Below are 15617 nucleotides of genomic sequence, written 5' to 3'. Positions count from 1 at the left end.
TTTATATTTTTTCCGAAAACTTGTTTCTATGATTCCTTTAAAGTTTTTTTTTTTTTTTTTTTTTTTTGTGGTTGCTTTTCCCCTGATTTACAATCCAATCATCTGAATGTGGCAGCATGTCATGCTTAAAAGAATAAGACAATCTGACAAATGGAGAACAAAAATAAAATATGTCAGGCATACATGCTAAAGCAGAAGAAAAGTATCTGAAGGGTATGTCTTAAAAAAAAATATATATATATATATACAAAATAAAAAATCTCCAGCAAAGTCATTTGTCAAGATTTCAGCCAATATGGCATTTAAGAACGACCTTGTTGGTGTTAAAATACTCCATTATGTCTGTCAGACTTGTTTACTTCATATATTCAACCATAGAAATAGGAATAAAGCGTGCCTTTGTGACAGGCTGCTGCTAACTAAGAGTCTAAAGGTCCAATTTAAACTTGACTCTTTGTGAGGTTGTCTCTGGACAAACTGTTGGTTCTTCTTTTAACGCCGGGATGATTCATAGGTCAGAGTTAAGTGCCTTAATAAATAAAAGGGTCAGGTGCTGAACCTAAACACGACAAAACAGAGAGCAATTCAAGACAAACTGAAAGATTTTCAGAAAGCCGGAAGAAATATCGATCCTAAACACTTTATAAGATTACATGAAAGTCTGGCTCCCTGGGAAAATATAAAGTGATTACTTTTTTTTTTTCTTTTGTTTTTAACAAATTGTCCCACTGGCTCCCAGCTGTGCTTTAAAATTAAATTAAGGCCATTTGAAATGGGACCCACACTCAGATTAAAGATTATACAACAGAACAGACTCGTACTAGTCACAGTGACTTGCAAAAGTTTTTATGCGTCTTAAATTATTTCATGATTTGTCACACCATGGCCTCAAAGCTTAATGTTTCTATGATGATGATTAAGTGTTGTGGACCGACGTAAAGCCGTACGTAGCTGGGAGAATCTGTTGGCAGGCCAAATACTGGTAGTGCACTCCACAACTTTTGCCTTTATGGAAAAGCAACAAGAAGAACGACGAAGTAAATGACAAGAGCTTTCTTTTGTTTTCACCTAACTAGAGCATTCAGTCTGTTCCAGCTGAAAAAAAAAAAAACAACATCCCCGTAGCATGATAATGTCACAATACATTGTGTACGTCACATTAAAACCTAGTAAAACAAATCAAATTTTGCTGTTGTTATGTAACAAAATGCGGAGAAGGCTCAATGGAAACTTGCCACAAGCCGAATGAGTTGGGAACCAGTGTCTAGCAGAGAGAGCACTGTCTTAACAAACATAATCCTGACGGGATACATTGGCAGAAATGTGTCCTCCATGTGTGATTTCGGTTGACACATACTGCTGTGACGTGTGTGCTTCATGTCATTCAGTGACTGTTTGTACAGAGCGGCGTCTGCTCAGGTGTGTGACAGCTCTGTGGGTGGACACTTTTCTCTGTGAGGCAGTGGCGTGGACGTCTAATGTCTGACAGACGCTCAGAAGGCCCCCTTTGGTTTTCTATTTCTGTGTTGGCTGTAGAAGAAGGAGTCCTGTGCCAGACAAACTTGATTGTTTTTTTATTTTTTTTGTTTGTTTGTTTGTTTGTTTGTTTTTTTTGTCCTGGCACAAGGCACAAAGCTGTTGTGAAGTGGGTCTGCTTTTCGTCTTTGAGGTCCCCACGGGGTTACCATGTCTCTCTGTGTTTCATCACTGTTTTCTTTAAATGTGGCGTTTTACCCTTTGTGTCCTCTGTGTGGCCCCAGAGTGCTCTGAAGTCCCACCGAGCACTGTCATGTCGAGTCAAAAGATTTCTCTAAGCTGTGAACATGTCAGTTATGGCACATTTAAACTGCATGTTAACTAAGCTTTTCTGTTTTTTGCTCCTCTTTTGAATCAGATGCATGCCTCTCGACTCATCTGCATGCACAGAAAAGTCATTCCTTGTTGCTGCAAAGGCTCTACTTTATCTGTCTTTCTTTCACTAATTTATTTCAATCCTTTTTAATCTCCTCTTTTCTGATTAACACCATTCCTGCTGCCTCCTTCTGTAAAGGAAAAAAAAAAAAAGTGGCACTTATCTCTAGTGTTGCGTTGCGTTGTTTTATCACATTATGTTGGTTGGCATGATTTTTAGAGTCAAATAATCTTCCTGTGTACATCTTCTAGCATGACCCTCCTCCTCAGAGCTCTGCCTCATTTGCACATAGAGCAGCCTTCCTTAGCACGTCTTCTGCGAGGTCTGCATGCACTGCACGCTCAACTCGACTGTGAAGTGGACAGGCATCTGCACCTGATCTAAACAAAACCCTCAGCTAAACAAAAAACATGCAACCTGACAACCTGTTAACTCCACACACTTCTAATTCGGGCCTTTTCCGCTCCTGCATTCCTGCCTATTCACAGGTTTAAAGTTGATTTTTTTTTTTCTCTTAAAGGTATGATTTACCATTTCTATCAGAGATGTGTGCTGTTCTCTGGGAAGCAATGAGCCGAAGCAAACCGCAGAAAGAAAAAAAAATAATAAAACAGCTCCAAGAAAACAGCACCCTGCTCCCCTCTGCCTGCTAACCATTTACTCACTCTCATCCTATTTTCTTTCGCTAATGAACTCCTATCACGAGTATAATTTCATTTTCCCCCGCAGTTGTTTCGTATCTGCTGTGTCGGGCGTTTCCGACGCAGCTCAGCATTTCCACTTGAATAAATTATAAATAAAGGCTAAGTAATTGCCTTCAGTAAAAGATGGGCCATGCAAATTTTTTTTTTTTTTTTTTTTTTTTTTTACAAAATATTGATTTCAACATTTTCTAGGAGTTGAAAAGGTAATTGCAGTTTAAAAAACACATGATTCTTCTAGCACTTTTACAACTTGCTTCTGTTTTGCCAACTCCCTCCAGCGGGCGCAGAATCAGTGAGCACCTTTAAGAAGCTCTTTCTGAGTCATCTGTGAGGACTTTTTGGGGAAATAATAACTAGAACAACCAGTTTTATTTGTAGTAGAAGCTGAGAGACAGTCAAGTTTTTTGTTTTTGTTTTTTTGTAATTTATCTGCAGTTAGCGTAGAACATTCTTTATAGTTGTTGACAACCCTGGAAAAGATGTGAAAATCAGCTTTTATATAAATGTGTTTTTTATTGCAGTATTTTTATAAGTAATCTTATATTAAGAAATGTACTTTTTTTAAATATCAGATTATGTATACACTCTGAAAAGTAACATTTCAGAAGGTGGGACAATAAGGCAGATATTTATTTTTCGCAAATTGAATAGATTGACCAGCAGCCTGCACCTGCTCTTAAGCTTTTGTCTCGCTGTTTTTCTACTAGATTGAAGAAAGATAAAGGCTAAAGAAGAAGGTTGATTTTACGTCTGGTGAAGCATTTTCATCAAGATTTGGGTCACTGCAATGTAAATTACCCCGATAATTACCTGCTTTCAGTTTTTCCGTTGGAGTCCTCCAGAACTGTACTTAAATTCTCCTGGCATTTCAAAGAGCTCATGATGCCATGAGAGACTTTGGAAGGCAAACAGGCCCACAGCATCACAGATCCTCATACATGCTTAGCAATGGGCATGGGATTCGCGTGCACATTTTAATCTTTTGGATAAACCTGATCTACCAGGGCTAATTTGTCCTGGTGATCTAAGTACCTTAAGCTAATCTCCAAATGGTTTTGTTTGTAATGATCAGACAAAGAGGGCTGGTTCTTGGCATGCTTCCCAATCCAATAGTTAGTATGGATATAGTGTTTGGATATTTAGATAGTATGGAGTTTGTGTAAATTCAAGATGCCACTCTTTGCTGCAGTTTCAACACACCAGAACACGAACCGGTACTGGAAAAGAGGTTTTTTATTTATTTGTTTGTTTTTGTTTTTTTTTGGAAAACCGTAATACAAACGAAGGGACTTCCACTGACAGGAAGCAGGAAGGCGTCCTCTAAAAGTCTAAACTAACTTTCTGATTTTCCGTGCAGGAGATTTTAGTGCTCCAACTATGAGTTTTGAAGATGTCTTTAACCTCCCTTATTGTGTGCTGTGGAAAAATACATTTGGGTTTTTGTCCAGCCTTGTTTGCCACCTTTCCAGTTTATACATGTTTTAATTATTGGTCTAACTGCAGAAAAGGGCACATTTGGATGAGTGACTTATTTCTTGTCATTATTTCCTGACCCACGGTGAGCAACACACACCTGCCTTACTTTAAATAGAATGTTCTCTGGTCTTTCCCATTTTGAAGTTGTTAGTTGCATAATATTCTGCAACATTGTCAATGTTAGTGAATAGTATGGTAAAAAAAAAAAAAAAGATTAATGAATCCTTTCAAACTCTCTTTTACACCTAAATAAAGTGAAGTCCAAATTACTGATAATTATTCAGTCGCATTTACTACGTAGGAATTAGCGTGCTACCAGTTTTCTTTTAAATTACGGTGGATTTTCTAAGTGAATTATTGCACTAAAATTAAATGTTTAAAGTGTTTTTCATTATAAAATCATCATACTGCAGTTAAAGATGAATTCATTCAAGGTTTGCTATTCATATCCTTACCAGGGGTGTCAATAAGTGTAGGCGGCATTGTGACTGGATCCTTTTCCAATGTTTTCGTTTTGTAAATTTCATTGGTAGTAGCTAAAACCTTCAGTTAAATAATTTTCAGTAGCTGCTCAATCGGGCTTTTAAGACTTCATGAAAGACTCACTTTGACATTTAAAAAATGCACATATTTCTGAGCCGGATTATATATACTCTCCTCGACTTCTGTCTGTCTTATATCCGAGGCTGGATCCAGGACACACTGGCTTAGTTTATACATAAACAAGAAAATGGCCAATCTGTCTCCACCCAGCAGTAACCAAATCCTCCAACTGGGCCGTAAGCTCTTATTGTGTAATCACTGCTGCGCTGAACTATTTCGGAGTAACAATCTGGAGCTTCTTCCTTGGAGACTGTATGGAGTGGATCAAAGAAACTGCAAGCTTCTGGAAGGATTTTGTTACTTTTTGGGCAGAGCTGGGCTCAAACTAAGCCACCTAAAAGCACCAGGGATCAGAGCTTCAGCATCTTCTAATTTATCAAAATGAACCAAACATGCTGTTTCTGGAAATACAGCTAATCCCATGCTTCAAGTTGGCAACAAAGATGGAGTAGGTTCAGCAGTTTCCTTGAGAAATGTCTGTCTTGTTGCTACAAAGTGTGCAGTTTCTGCACCCAGACCTCAATGTGCAGACACACTGAATTTTAACCATATGCATAATAATTTATTTACTACTCAAACACTGCAGCAGTGATGGTAAATAAGTACAAGTCATACATATAAACAGATTTTAGGAATTGTCCATGCTAAAAGCAAATGGAGACAAAAGTTGATCTGAGGCTTATAATCAGCAGACAACATCTTACCTGCTGTGTACTTTGACTCTATACCTGAAAATGTTCTTACCTCCGCTAAAGCTAATATTTGATGCAATATGTTGGTTTTCTTGGATGGAAATCGATTCTGACATTTTGGAATATATTTGAATCAATCTGGATTCTTTGATCAGACCATAACCATGACATTGAAATGAGTTGCAGTTGTCATAAGATACCTGAAATTTGTTCTGGAACTAGCTGTACTCTGATTAGCCAGTAGCTCAACTCTCCAGGCAGAACCTTTTGATGTTTCTCCAAGCTCAGATGGGAGTTGCTGCTGCAAACTCTGCAGCCTGAATAAAATCAATCTATCTTGTTTAGCAGTTAGGTGAAATTTGATGATCCACAGAAATTGCTGACCTTCTGTAAGAGATAACACTTTACCCTATGCTACAAAATTGGTTCAACATATCTCTCAATTTTTTTAAAGAGATATGGCAAAACTAACTCAAACAGTGCCATCAAATGATAATTCTCTGTCACTGCTTTACCAGGCATTTGTCACCGCAGAAGCTGAGCTGCGACAGATATTTTGGGATACTTTGAAAAGATTCTGTCACATAAACATTGCAGCTCTCACATGTCCTTTGCATTGCGCATGTGGGACCTTTGCCACAGCATTTACACGACCGCTCCTGAATAAATATAAGACAAAAGAAATGCACAGTCTGTGCTGATGAATATTAATTTACCTCATCATGCTGGATGCTTGAAAGTGGAATTAAAACTGATAACTTTATTTATCTTTTGATCAGTTTGGTTAAGAGCTTTCTGACCATTTGAGGGTATTTATTCTAGGACAGCCAGTTCATCTTTAAATAAGAAAAGAAAAAAAAAAAAGATGTCACAGCAAAAGTAACATTTTGACAGAGGAATATTATGAATGGTGCTTATCCATATCCACCATTCATAACGGGAACACATGAAAAGTGATCGTCGTACTAATTCCGGCTGCTTTAAATATTCTTTGCACAGAGACAACAGATGAAAAATAACCTTTTGGATAATTATGGCACGTCTAGAAAAAATTTTAATTAATGTGCATAGTCTCTACCAAATAAATTAACTTAAATTATCAACAAAGGTAAAACCAATGCAGTCCAAAAAGCAAATGCATTGCCTTTTAGTTATTTTTATTGCCATCCAGACTTATAATATTACATTTAAATTACCCTGCTCCAGAGTAGCTTAGCTACCATAGCAACAAAGCCAGCTAAGAAGTGAAGCCACGGTGTTGTGGTACTGAAAATCCTGACTCTATTTGGATAGACCACTAATTCTGCTTTGAAGCCCAGCCCCCTGATATCATCTGAGAACAAAGTGACATATTATGAAACATTGTTTTCTCAACCTACTGAAGATGACGACAAAGAGACACAGCAGCTAACTTGAACTTCTTGAGTTTCTTTACATTTCTTTAAAAGATGCCATTTGTCCCATTTTTACTTTAGTTTTGGCATGTGTTGCTGTTTTTATTTTTTTTAGTTTTCTGTGGCTTCTTCTTTTAATGACAATGTTGCATCTAATTGTGGCTAATTTCTAATCAGCTTCCTTCATTTGTATAGCACCAATTCACAACAATTTGTTTTCTAAAGTTAGGCTGCAGGACATTAGAAATCTTGCGATGGAGATAATATTAGTAATTTCTCCAATGACAATATCAGGTGTGGAAAAAAAGCCTATTTTCTTCTTTCCTCTCTTTCTGATCTGTGCTCCCATCACTCTTCAGCATTTTATTCAATGTCCATGTGTCCAGTGCTCCCATAAGGCTGAGTTCAGTTGGTTAAGTTTCACATTAATATGCAACATAAAATTATATAACAATTGGAATATACTACACAACAATTATTGCATTTCAAACAATCCTTTGCGATGTGAATATTGCACCTCGATATTGCGATCCTGATGTCTGTAGTATATCGTCCAACCTTGATATTAAGGAACTTTAAAAATACATAAAACTATGAAGTGAAACTGAGCTCATTGTTAAACTTACAGAAAGTTGGTTAAGTAAGCCTGGTTACAGTCAGGAAGGACTGGAGAAAGAAAAACACAAACAGCCTGAGAAAGGAATATTTTCTCTGATAAAGAGGAACAAAGTAGCTTAATTTAGGAAAGTCACAGCTAAGGACAGAAACACTACAGTAGGTGAGCCTTCTATGCAAAGAAACACAAAGCCAGGAAATGCATGTAAAATCAGCAATAATATCTAATGTGCATGAAGAGGAGAAGATAGCAAAATGGGGAATGTGAGCAATATGTCCACCTTTCTACAGAGACGGCTCAGGATAAACTCTTAGTAATCTTTATCAGAAGTGAACATTAGAATCACTTGTTAAACATTTTGTGCAAATTCACCTCAGACTGGAAATTCTTTGTAACTACATGAGTCAGAAAAACACAGTTATCCCCAATCAGGCTTAATAAATATGCAAAATTTACACCAATTGTTTGTTCTATTTTCAAACTAACAATCTTTACTTAAATTAGCATTAGCTTGAAAGCAAAAACATAGCTTTTCATGTAATTGTAAATGAATTCAGATAGTAAAGATTTAAGTCTTATGTTTTTGGTAATATACTAACAGAGTGTATATTTCTTGTACGACTCCCTTATTTTGCCTTTTTCCACTATTTACAGTCTGAGGTTTTATTAAAGCACACATAAGGTGCCCTGCAGAAGTACTCATATCCCTTGAACGCTTTCAGACTTTGTCACATTACAACAACAGACTTCAATGTATTTTATTAGGATTTTAAGTATTGGAATAATTTTATTCTTTGAAGAAAAGCATCCCTGCAGCATGATTCAGCCACCACCATGTAGTACCTCACGGTTCTGCCTGAGCCGTAGGGGAAGCCCAATAAAGACCTGGTCATTCAGGTCAGAGGAAAGCAATCTTAAACATTTTGCAATACATGTGCAGAAGAAAAAATAACACTGCACATCCTTATGAACACAGTGAAGGCAGCATCATGCTCTGGGGATGCTTCTCTTCAACAGGGATTGGGAAGCTGCTCAAAGTTGATGAAATGATGGATTGTGCTAAAGGTGTTAGCGGATGCTAAACAGTTGGCACAATTGCAAAGAAAAATTAGCAACAATTGTCTAGAAGTGCAAATTTGTTAGAAACACACCCCAACGCTGTAACTGCAACTGATGTTGGTTCTACAAAGTATTGAGTCGTGGGAGCTGAATGCAAATGCAAACAACACATTCTAGATCTTAATTTAGCTAAACCATTTTGAAACTATACTTTATCTTCCACTTCACAATTGTCTGCTCGTTATTGTTGGCATATCTGTAAAGTCAAGACAAAATACATTGAAGTTTGTGCTTATGTGGCACAATGTGGAAAAATGTTAAGAAATAAAAAATGTGTGCACTTGAACATTAACCTTGTAACGGATACTGTATGTGTATAGTTGTAGATGTGCGTCTTAAAGGTTAGTTCTACGTCATCATGGTGTCTTGAGTATGTGTGTGGGTGTGTGTTTTGCTGGAGAGTGTTGTGTTTATGTGTTTCAGCAATGGTACACTGCCACTATGAACCTGCTGGGGACCTGGCTCACCGAACGCATGGATCAGCAGCTCCACGTCTACCAGCTCAAGATCCTCATCAGGATCACAAAGGTGAGGCCAGAAACGCCTGGCAGGTGGGGGATCAGGGCGGGTTGGTGGCATCGGCGGCACTCCGAGCTGACGGACCTCTTTTCTCCCCGCAGAAAAAGTACAGAGACTTCCGCCTACAGGGCGTCTTGGACTCCACCCTGAACAGCAAGATGTACGAGACGGTGCGCAACAGGCTGACCGTGGAGGAGGCCACTGCATCAGTGAGGGAAGGAGGCATGCAGGGCATCTCGATGAAGGACAGCGACGAGGAGGATGAAGAGGACTAGAGGCTGCGCACCGTCCCCCCGCAACCCCCCAGCCCGTCTGTCTGTCCAAAACCGCCCGTCTCTCCACCTCCCCCCCCCTCCTCCAGACTCTCCCCGTTCACACTTTTGACTTTAGCCTGGTTACTGATGCATGTACCAACTCAGATAGCCACTCTAGGACCTCTTTGTCAGCTCGACTTGCCTCTGAAGGAACTATTAAATATAAAGATAGAAATTATACAGAAAAAAAAAGTCTAAATAAAAATGTTAAAAAAATAACCATGATTGGCAGTTTAGCTGTGTCATGATAAAGATAGCACCTATCTTTGGTCTTCATTCATTTCTCTAAATTCATTTCTATGTGTTAACTAAGCAATATGGAGAACCATTTGTTTGAAAATGTTGAGTGAGATTAATCGGTGTGTCCCTGTCCAATGCAAACCTATATGGCGCTTCTTTGTCGTATTCTACATTCATTAATGGTACATTGTCGTGATGATGAGTGTGTGGACCCTTTTCTTTGTCTTGTCCGTTTTTAAGTGAATGCCAACTGCTTTGAACTGAAAATAGTAATGATAAAAAAAATATAATAAACTGTATTTGTTTACGGCTGATCCAGATGAGCTGTCATCCGCTCACTGTTGCTACCACCGACAGTAAGTCCAGAACCTGCATTTCCTATCATGTGTCGACGCTACGTGGTCTCACCTCGATTACTAAATTAGACGCGCTCCGACAGGAATCTTGAATTTCGAGTTGGTGTTCAGGAGATGCAATATGCCCATAGATCCATTTTGATAACTTGGAAGATTCTATTTTTATTTCAACATTAAAAAAAAAAAAAAAAAAAAAAAAAAGGCCTAGAAACAGGTTCTATTTTAATTGAGTTGCACTTTTACAGACAAAAAAAGAGCAAAAAGAATTTTTTTTATTGAAAAAAAAAAAAGAAAAAGTTGGTCTGTCTGTGTTCTGTAATTGTGTAGAATGAGATGTCTGGCATTTGTTTGGGTCTCACTGTTGTTTTGTATATATTATATAAATATATATAAATATAAAAATGCTGTACATTGCATTCTGAGCCATCTCTGCATGCCTGTGGGTTCCTACCCTCCCCCTAAATGCTTTCTGTTTTCTGTGTGAACTAGCTGGTGGATTCATTCTTGCTTTTTTTGCCTTATGAAAGCCAACAGTTGTAATATGCAAGAGCTGTGGCCTCTAAATAAAAATTACTGTACATGTGCATCTTCTGTCCTGTTTAACAGCTTCGCCAAACACGACTGCAGACCGAACCAGTTGTACGTCAATACATTAGAATAGCTTGGGGAAAAAAAACAAAAAAACAAACAAAAACAAAAAAACAGGGATATGTTAAAGTAATTTATTTGAAAAAGTGAAACTCATTTGAGGGGAGTCCAGAGTGCAACCAGGGAACATTTGTGGCCCCGGGAATTATTCTATCACCAACCATACATCAACAGTTGGACAAGTTTTGCCAGCCATCACGGAAAGTTAATAGAGATGGACACATTTTTTCAGGTTAAGATTGTTACTGATAAAATTATTATGCTTAATTTAATAACCACACTTTTTTTTTAGAATTAATTTTAATTACATAACAGACTTGGTTTCATAAACCTGCCAAAATTACAGCTAGTATTTTTACTGTAACACTGTGACATCCCATTTTTATTGATGAGCATGAACTAAAGTGTGTTTCATCATTATATTGCGTATTTGGTGACTTTTGAAAAAGTAAAAGAAAATTAATCAATATATATATATATATATATATATATATATATATATATATATTTTTTTTTTTTTTAAAAAAAAAAAAAAAAAAGAAAAAAAAAAGAAAGAAAAAAAAGAAGAGTTTTGTCTTGCCAGTATTTTCACTTTGCTGATGCTGGCCACCATACCTCATGCTCCCCTCTGTAAATCCGACCTCCCGAATGTGCTTTGCTTCACATTCATATCAGGACTGTTGTTCTTTTACTTGTTGCTTGGGCTCCTCTTTCTACTTTACAGTATTTTTTTTAAATAGACATGTCAGCTTATGTAAATTCTGCAAATCATGCTAAAGGTTGGGTCTGCTTTTTCATGAGTTACTCTATCAGTGCAACAAGCCATGGAAGTGATTAGCATTTATGTCTGCTGAGGTATTAAGAAAGCACATGTTGCTTTAATAGCAGCTGTCAAGTTTGTGTCTTCTTATGGGTTAGGGAAACCAAAGTCATAAACTCGGTACCATGTATATTATGTTTGGCAGTGCATGCAGGTCTCTGCTGGGAGAAAAATAACACATCCATAAAACTTTGAAGCATATGGAAGCATCAAATAAGTTCATTTTGCTCAAAAACCCATTTTCTGAAACATTTCTTCCTTCCACTAAACTTTTTATTGATACGCTTGGATACTGAACTTTAAATAGCTACCTTCTTCATCAATTATCTTTGATGAAGCAACATCACTTAAAAAAAAACACATTAGAAGGCTGAAGATGGCTTTTTTTTCAATTATCTTTACATTTTAAAACATTGCTCAGTTATTTAGCATTTTCTGCCAAAGTTATTCAGAGCTACAGTGGAGGGTTAAAGAGAAATCTGCTCCAAACGGAGCTTCACATTGTGAACTCCTGGTGTTTCCCAGATTTCTGTAGTTGTACATAAATAGTTAATTTCTAAGAGTTTCACTTTTTGGACTGGATTATTTTAAATAATTGACTTGTTAGTGGGTTTTCTGATTTACAGAACGCAGCTGTAGATTGATTGGGACCTTCTCCTTTTGATAATATATGCAGCACAAATCAGCATAGATATCTACATTTCTTACAGACTCTGTGAAGTCCAGAACCTTCATCACACACAAACTCAGTGCATCTGTTATTTATCTAAGTTTTGGTCTAATTTTTTGGCACTTTCAGCTTCGCTTTGCAAGATGATACGCATGATAAGTTACAAAAAATGTGCACGTAAAACAACACACAAAACATTTAAGCTGCGCTGCAGAGTAAAGAACTGCATTGACCCGTTATTACACCACTCTTACATGGTATTTTCTATCATTTATTTTTACACATAAGTGATCCCAGTTCTCTGTCAGCAGGGGGCGATAAGAGATACAGGATTTGTCTTGGACTCAAAGTCAAAGCATCAATCTTTGATGCAGCATAACCGACACCACACTTTAATCATTTCATGATACCAGAGTAATAAAGGAAGATACTGAAATACAAACATGACATGATGGAAGAGAACATTTATAATTTCTAAATAGATTAAACCACTGACCAAGCCGAAATGAGCCAACTCCGCCTCCCCGGACCACAAAGTAAATGTCAGGAAGATCCTGTCAAAATCCCAGAAGGGATTTCTTTGCAGACATTAAGAGAATACATTTCTAGGAGAAATGAAAGGTAATAAAATTTGTTCCAAAAGTAGGTTGGAGCATGAGGGCTTCACTGGCATTTTGAAAGTGAAGTATTATTATTCTTTTTCTTTAGAGATTTCATAAAATAAAATAAAAAATACACACGAATAAACCAGAGACTCAAGTTCAGGGTTGAAAAGGGATTATAATTATAGCCACAAAATAACGCAGAGACGGAATTTCGGCCTGGATAAAATACAATTTTACAGTTTGAATTTGTAACCTTGTTTACTAGAGTGAGGAAAGCATCACAAAAGTAAAATTTCTCCGGAAGGCAAGTTCCTGAGGCTCGAACAGAAACATGCTTAAACTCTGGTTAAAATTCACACCTCTGACACTGGAAAATCTGTACGGAACAATTTGATTTCAAACGCTCGTCGGTTAAATAGATTTTAGGACAAAACCACTTAACATGTCGCAAACTGGAACCACATCTTTGGTTACAAATAAAGCATCAACCCACCAAGAAGGAAAGTACAGTGTCTATAGAAAAGTTTTCACTTCCCTTGGATTATTACTTTTTTTTTTTCGTGTTTTATTTATTCACAGAGTTCTTTTTTTTGTTTTTTTTTTTATTTAAATGAGACACTGATCAGCAGACGCTTATGTCAAGGTGAAAATAAATTCTATAAATTATTGAAAAGTTGAATAACAGCAAAGAGTATTTTCTTTATGTGATTAAATTTGGATCCATAATCAAACATTTATGGCCAATGACCGAAAAAAAAAAGTCCAAATATGTCACTATATAAGCAAGTTGGACCCAAAGTTCAATGGGGCCAAAGGCAAATGTTAATTTAGTAACTCTTAATTTAACCTACCAGTCAGTATAAACCATCGTGCGTGATTTGAAAAAGCATTCTGTCCTTAAACATTTCTTCTATCGTAGTTGAACATTGCAGATCGTCAAATAAATTTTAATACTGGAGAAAAATTTCCAGACTAAAGTGAAAAAAAAAAAAAAAAACAGCTTTCAAGTAATGATTTATTTTGTTAAGGGAAAAGGATATCCTGAAGAATCACTTAAATAGAACCTATTTAGTGACAAGTAGGTTAAATGATTATACAAAGCAATGTATCATGCCCCAATGTAAAGATCCTCAGAAACAGAAGTGAAACAAAGACATTGATATCCATCTGTCTGGAAAGGGTTACAAACCGACTTTCCAGAACTCCACTGAACTCCAGAGTGTTTATACCAAATTTACTCCAAGACCTTAACATCAGCATCTCATCCAGGACATTACAGAAGAAACTTTGCCATCTAAAGCATGGCAGATGCTTAAGATCAGTGTTCATGGTTCAACAATAAAGAGCAGTCCTGAACAAAAATAACATTTTGGAGAAGTCCAGTCAAAGTCTGGGCCTAAATTAACTTGAGATGCTGCGCCATGACCGTAAGCAGGTAGGTAGTTTGTTCGTGGTTTTTACAATTCTAAAATGCATATGAAATGAATGGATTATGCAAAAAATAAAAAATAAAATAAATAAATAAAATAAAATCCCCAAAGTATAAAAAAAAGAGTGATTTCCAGTTAATGCAACCATCTGATGGTAGTTTCTGCCACCAAGGATGTCTCAACCAGTTATGGCAATTTCTGTTTCATGATGATTTGGATGCAGGGCTCGTTCCCTTAATAAATGTAATAATTAGTTGAAAATTGCATTTTGTATTTACTAAACCTACCCTTGTCTGTTGATCTAAAACATTTGAATGTGTGAGAAAAAATATTTTTTTCTGTCCTATTTATAAACATACCATTATCATTCCTTTAAAATCTAAATCATTTAAAGGTCCTATTTACTCAGTTTAAGCAATCTACTATTTTAAAAAGAGCATAGCAGATTTAAAACTTCTCGTTCTTGTCAACACCAAACAACAAGAAAATAATGGTTGAGATTTATTAAGTGTGAAAAATAAAAAAGCTCTTGGGGGATCCTACAGAGTTGGAGAACGTTTGCAGCAGCTTAGTTTGCTTATGCCTCAGGCTGGCTCTGGATTTAAGCCTAAATAACATGGCAAATTATAGGTAAAAATACAGAATTTCATGGTAACATTTTTGCTAAAATAAATGGACCAGTTAGAGACTGGGATGACTTCCAAGGCACTGAATTAAATCTTCACATGAGGATCAAGTGAAGATGCCCATCTTCAGTAAACTCAAACAAAACTATCAAGTGTTGTTGCAGTTGAATTTCTGCAGGAATGTCCTTAAAAGCAACACAATGCGGAGAAATCAGTGACTCATAGCAGCTTGGCAGGGAAAAACAATCAGAGGTATCAACAAGCCCCCAAAAATGCCTTTGATCAAATGAAAGTGATGTGGAAAGTTTTTGCTAAAACCCAAAAAAATAAAGAAAGAAATTTGTTTTCACCTTGATTTTAAAATGACTCCGCTTGTTGATCAGTGCCGGGAACAGATTCGAATTACACTGCGACAAAACGCTTCAAAATAAAACATGAAAAACTTTGTGCAGAGTGAATCTTTTTTTTGTTTTGTTTTGTTTTTGTGTGTTTTCTTTTAGGCATTGCGTCGTGTCGGTACAGATACGCATGTTAACCGCTGAGCTGTGACTTGCTGAGGTTAGAGAAGCAACAACAAAAGCTTTCAAAAATAATATCAGGCTGGAGATTCGCAGGCCATACATGACAAGCTACACAACCTCCTTCAGGAATATGGATCTAGTAGTACAGAAATAAACATAACAGGGCTATTAAAGATAATATATATATGTATATATATATATTACAAAACAATACAACAATATAAATCCCTGCAAAAAGCAATAAATGTTCACATTAGATGTTGCAACACATTTTAACAAAAAAAAAAAAAAAAAAAAAAAAAAAAAACCCAAAAGAACTTTTTAAAGGACAACAGGGAAATTTTGGGAAATT

General features: G+C 36.6%; 1 protein-coding gene and 1 long non-coding RNA gene across 12 annotated transcripts in view; both read left to right on the top strand.

The window, feature by feature from the left end:
- LOC106953609 (calcium-dependent secretion activator 1-like) overlaps positions 1–9595 on the top strand; it is a 108369-nt gene extending 98774 nt beyond the window's left edge. For all 11 annotated transcript variants that reach the window (XM_015042503.1, XM_015042504.1, XM_015042505.1 and 8 more), the window contains 2 exons: positions 8940–9044; positions 9137–9595. In XM_015042503.1, coding sequence (XP_014897989.1) covers positions 8940–9044; positions 9137–9310 — 279 coding nt within the window. In that variant the 3' untranslated portion in view covers positions 9311–9595. The remainder of the gene's footprint in view (positions 1–8939; positions 9045–9136) is intronic.
- On the top strand, positions 30–8614 carry LOC106953610 (uncharacterized). The gene is made up of 2 exons (XR_001426230.1): positions 30–8233; positions 8265–8614. It is a non-coding gene; the product is annotated as an uncharacterized LOC106953610 (long non-coding RNA).
- Positions 9596–15617: the final 6022 nt, after the last annotated feature.

This window comes from Poecilia latipinna, unplaced genomic scaffold (assembly GCF_001443285.1).
Source record: "Poecilia latipinna isolate Pla-1442-1.1 unplaced genomic scaffold, P_latipinna-1.0 Scaffold592, whole genome shotgun sequence".
NCBI classification, from domain to species: domain Eukaryota; kingdom Metazoa; phylum Chordata; class Actinopteri; order Cyprinodontiformes; family Poeciliidae; genus Poecilia; species Poecilia latipinna.
This window is presented reverse-complemented; position numbering and strand designations above follow the sequence as displayed.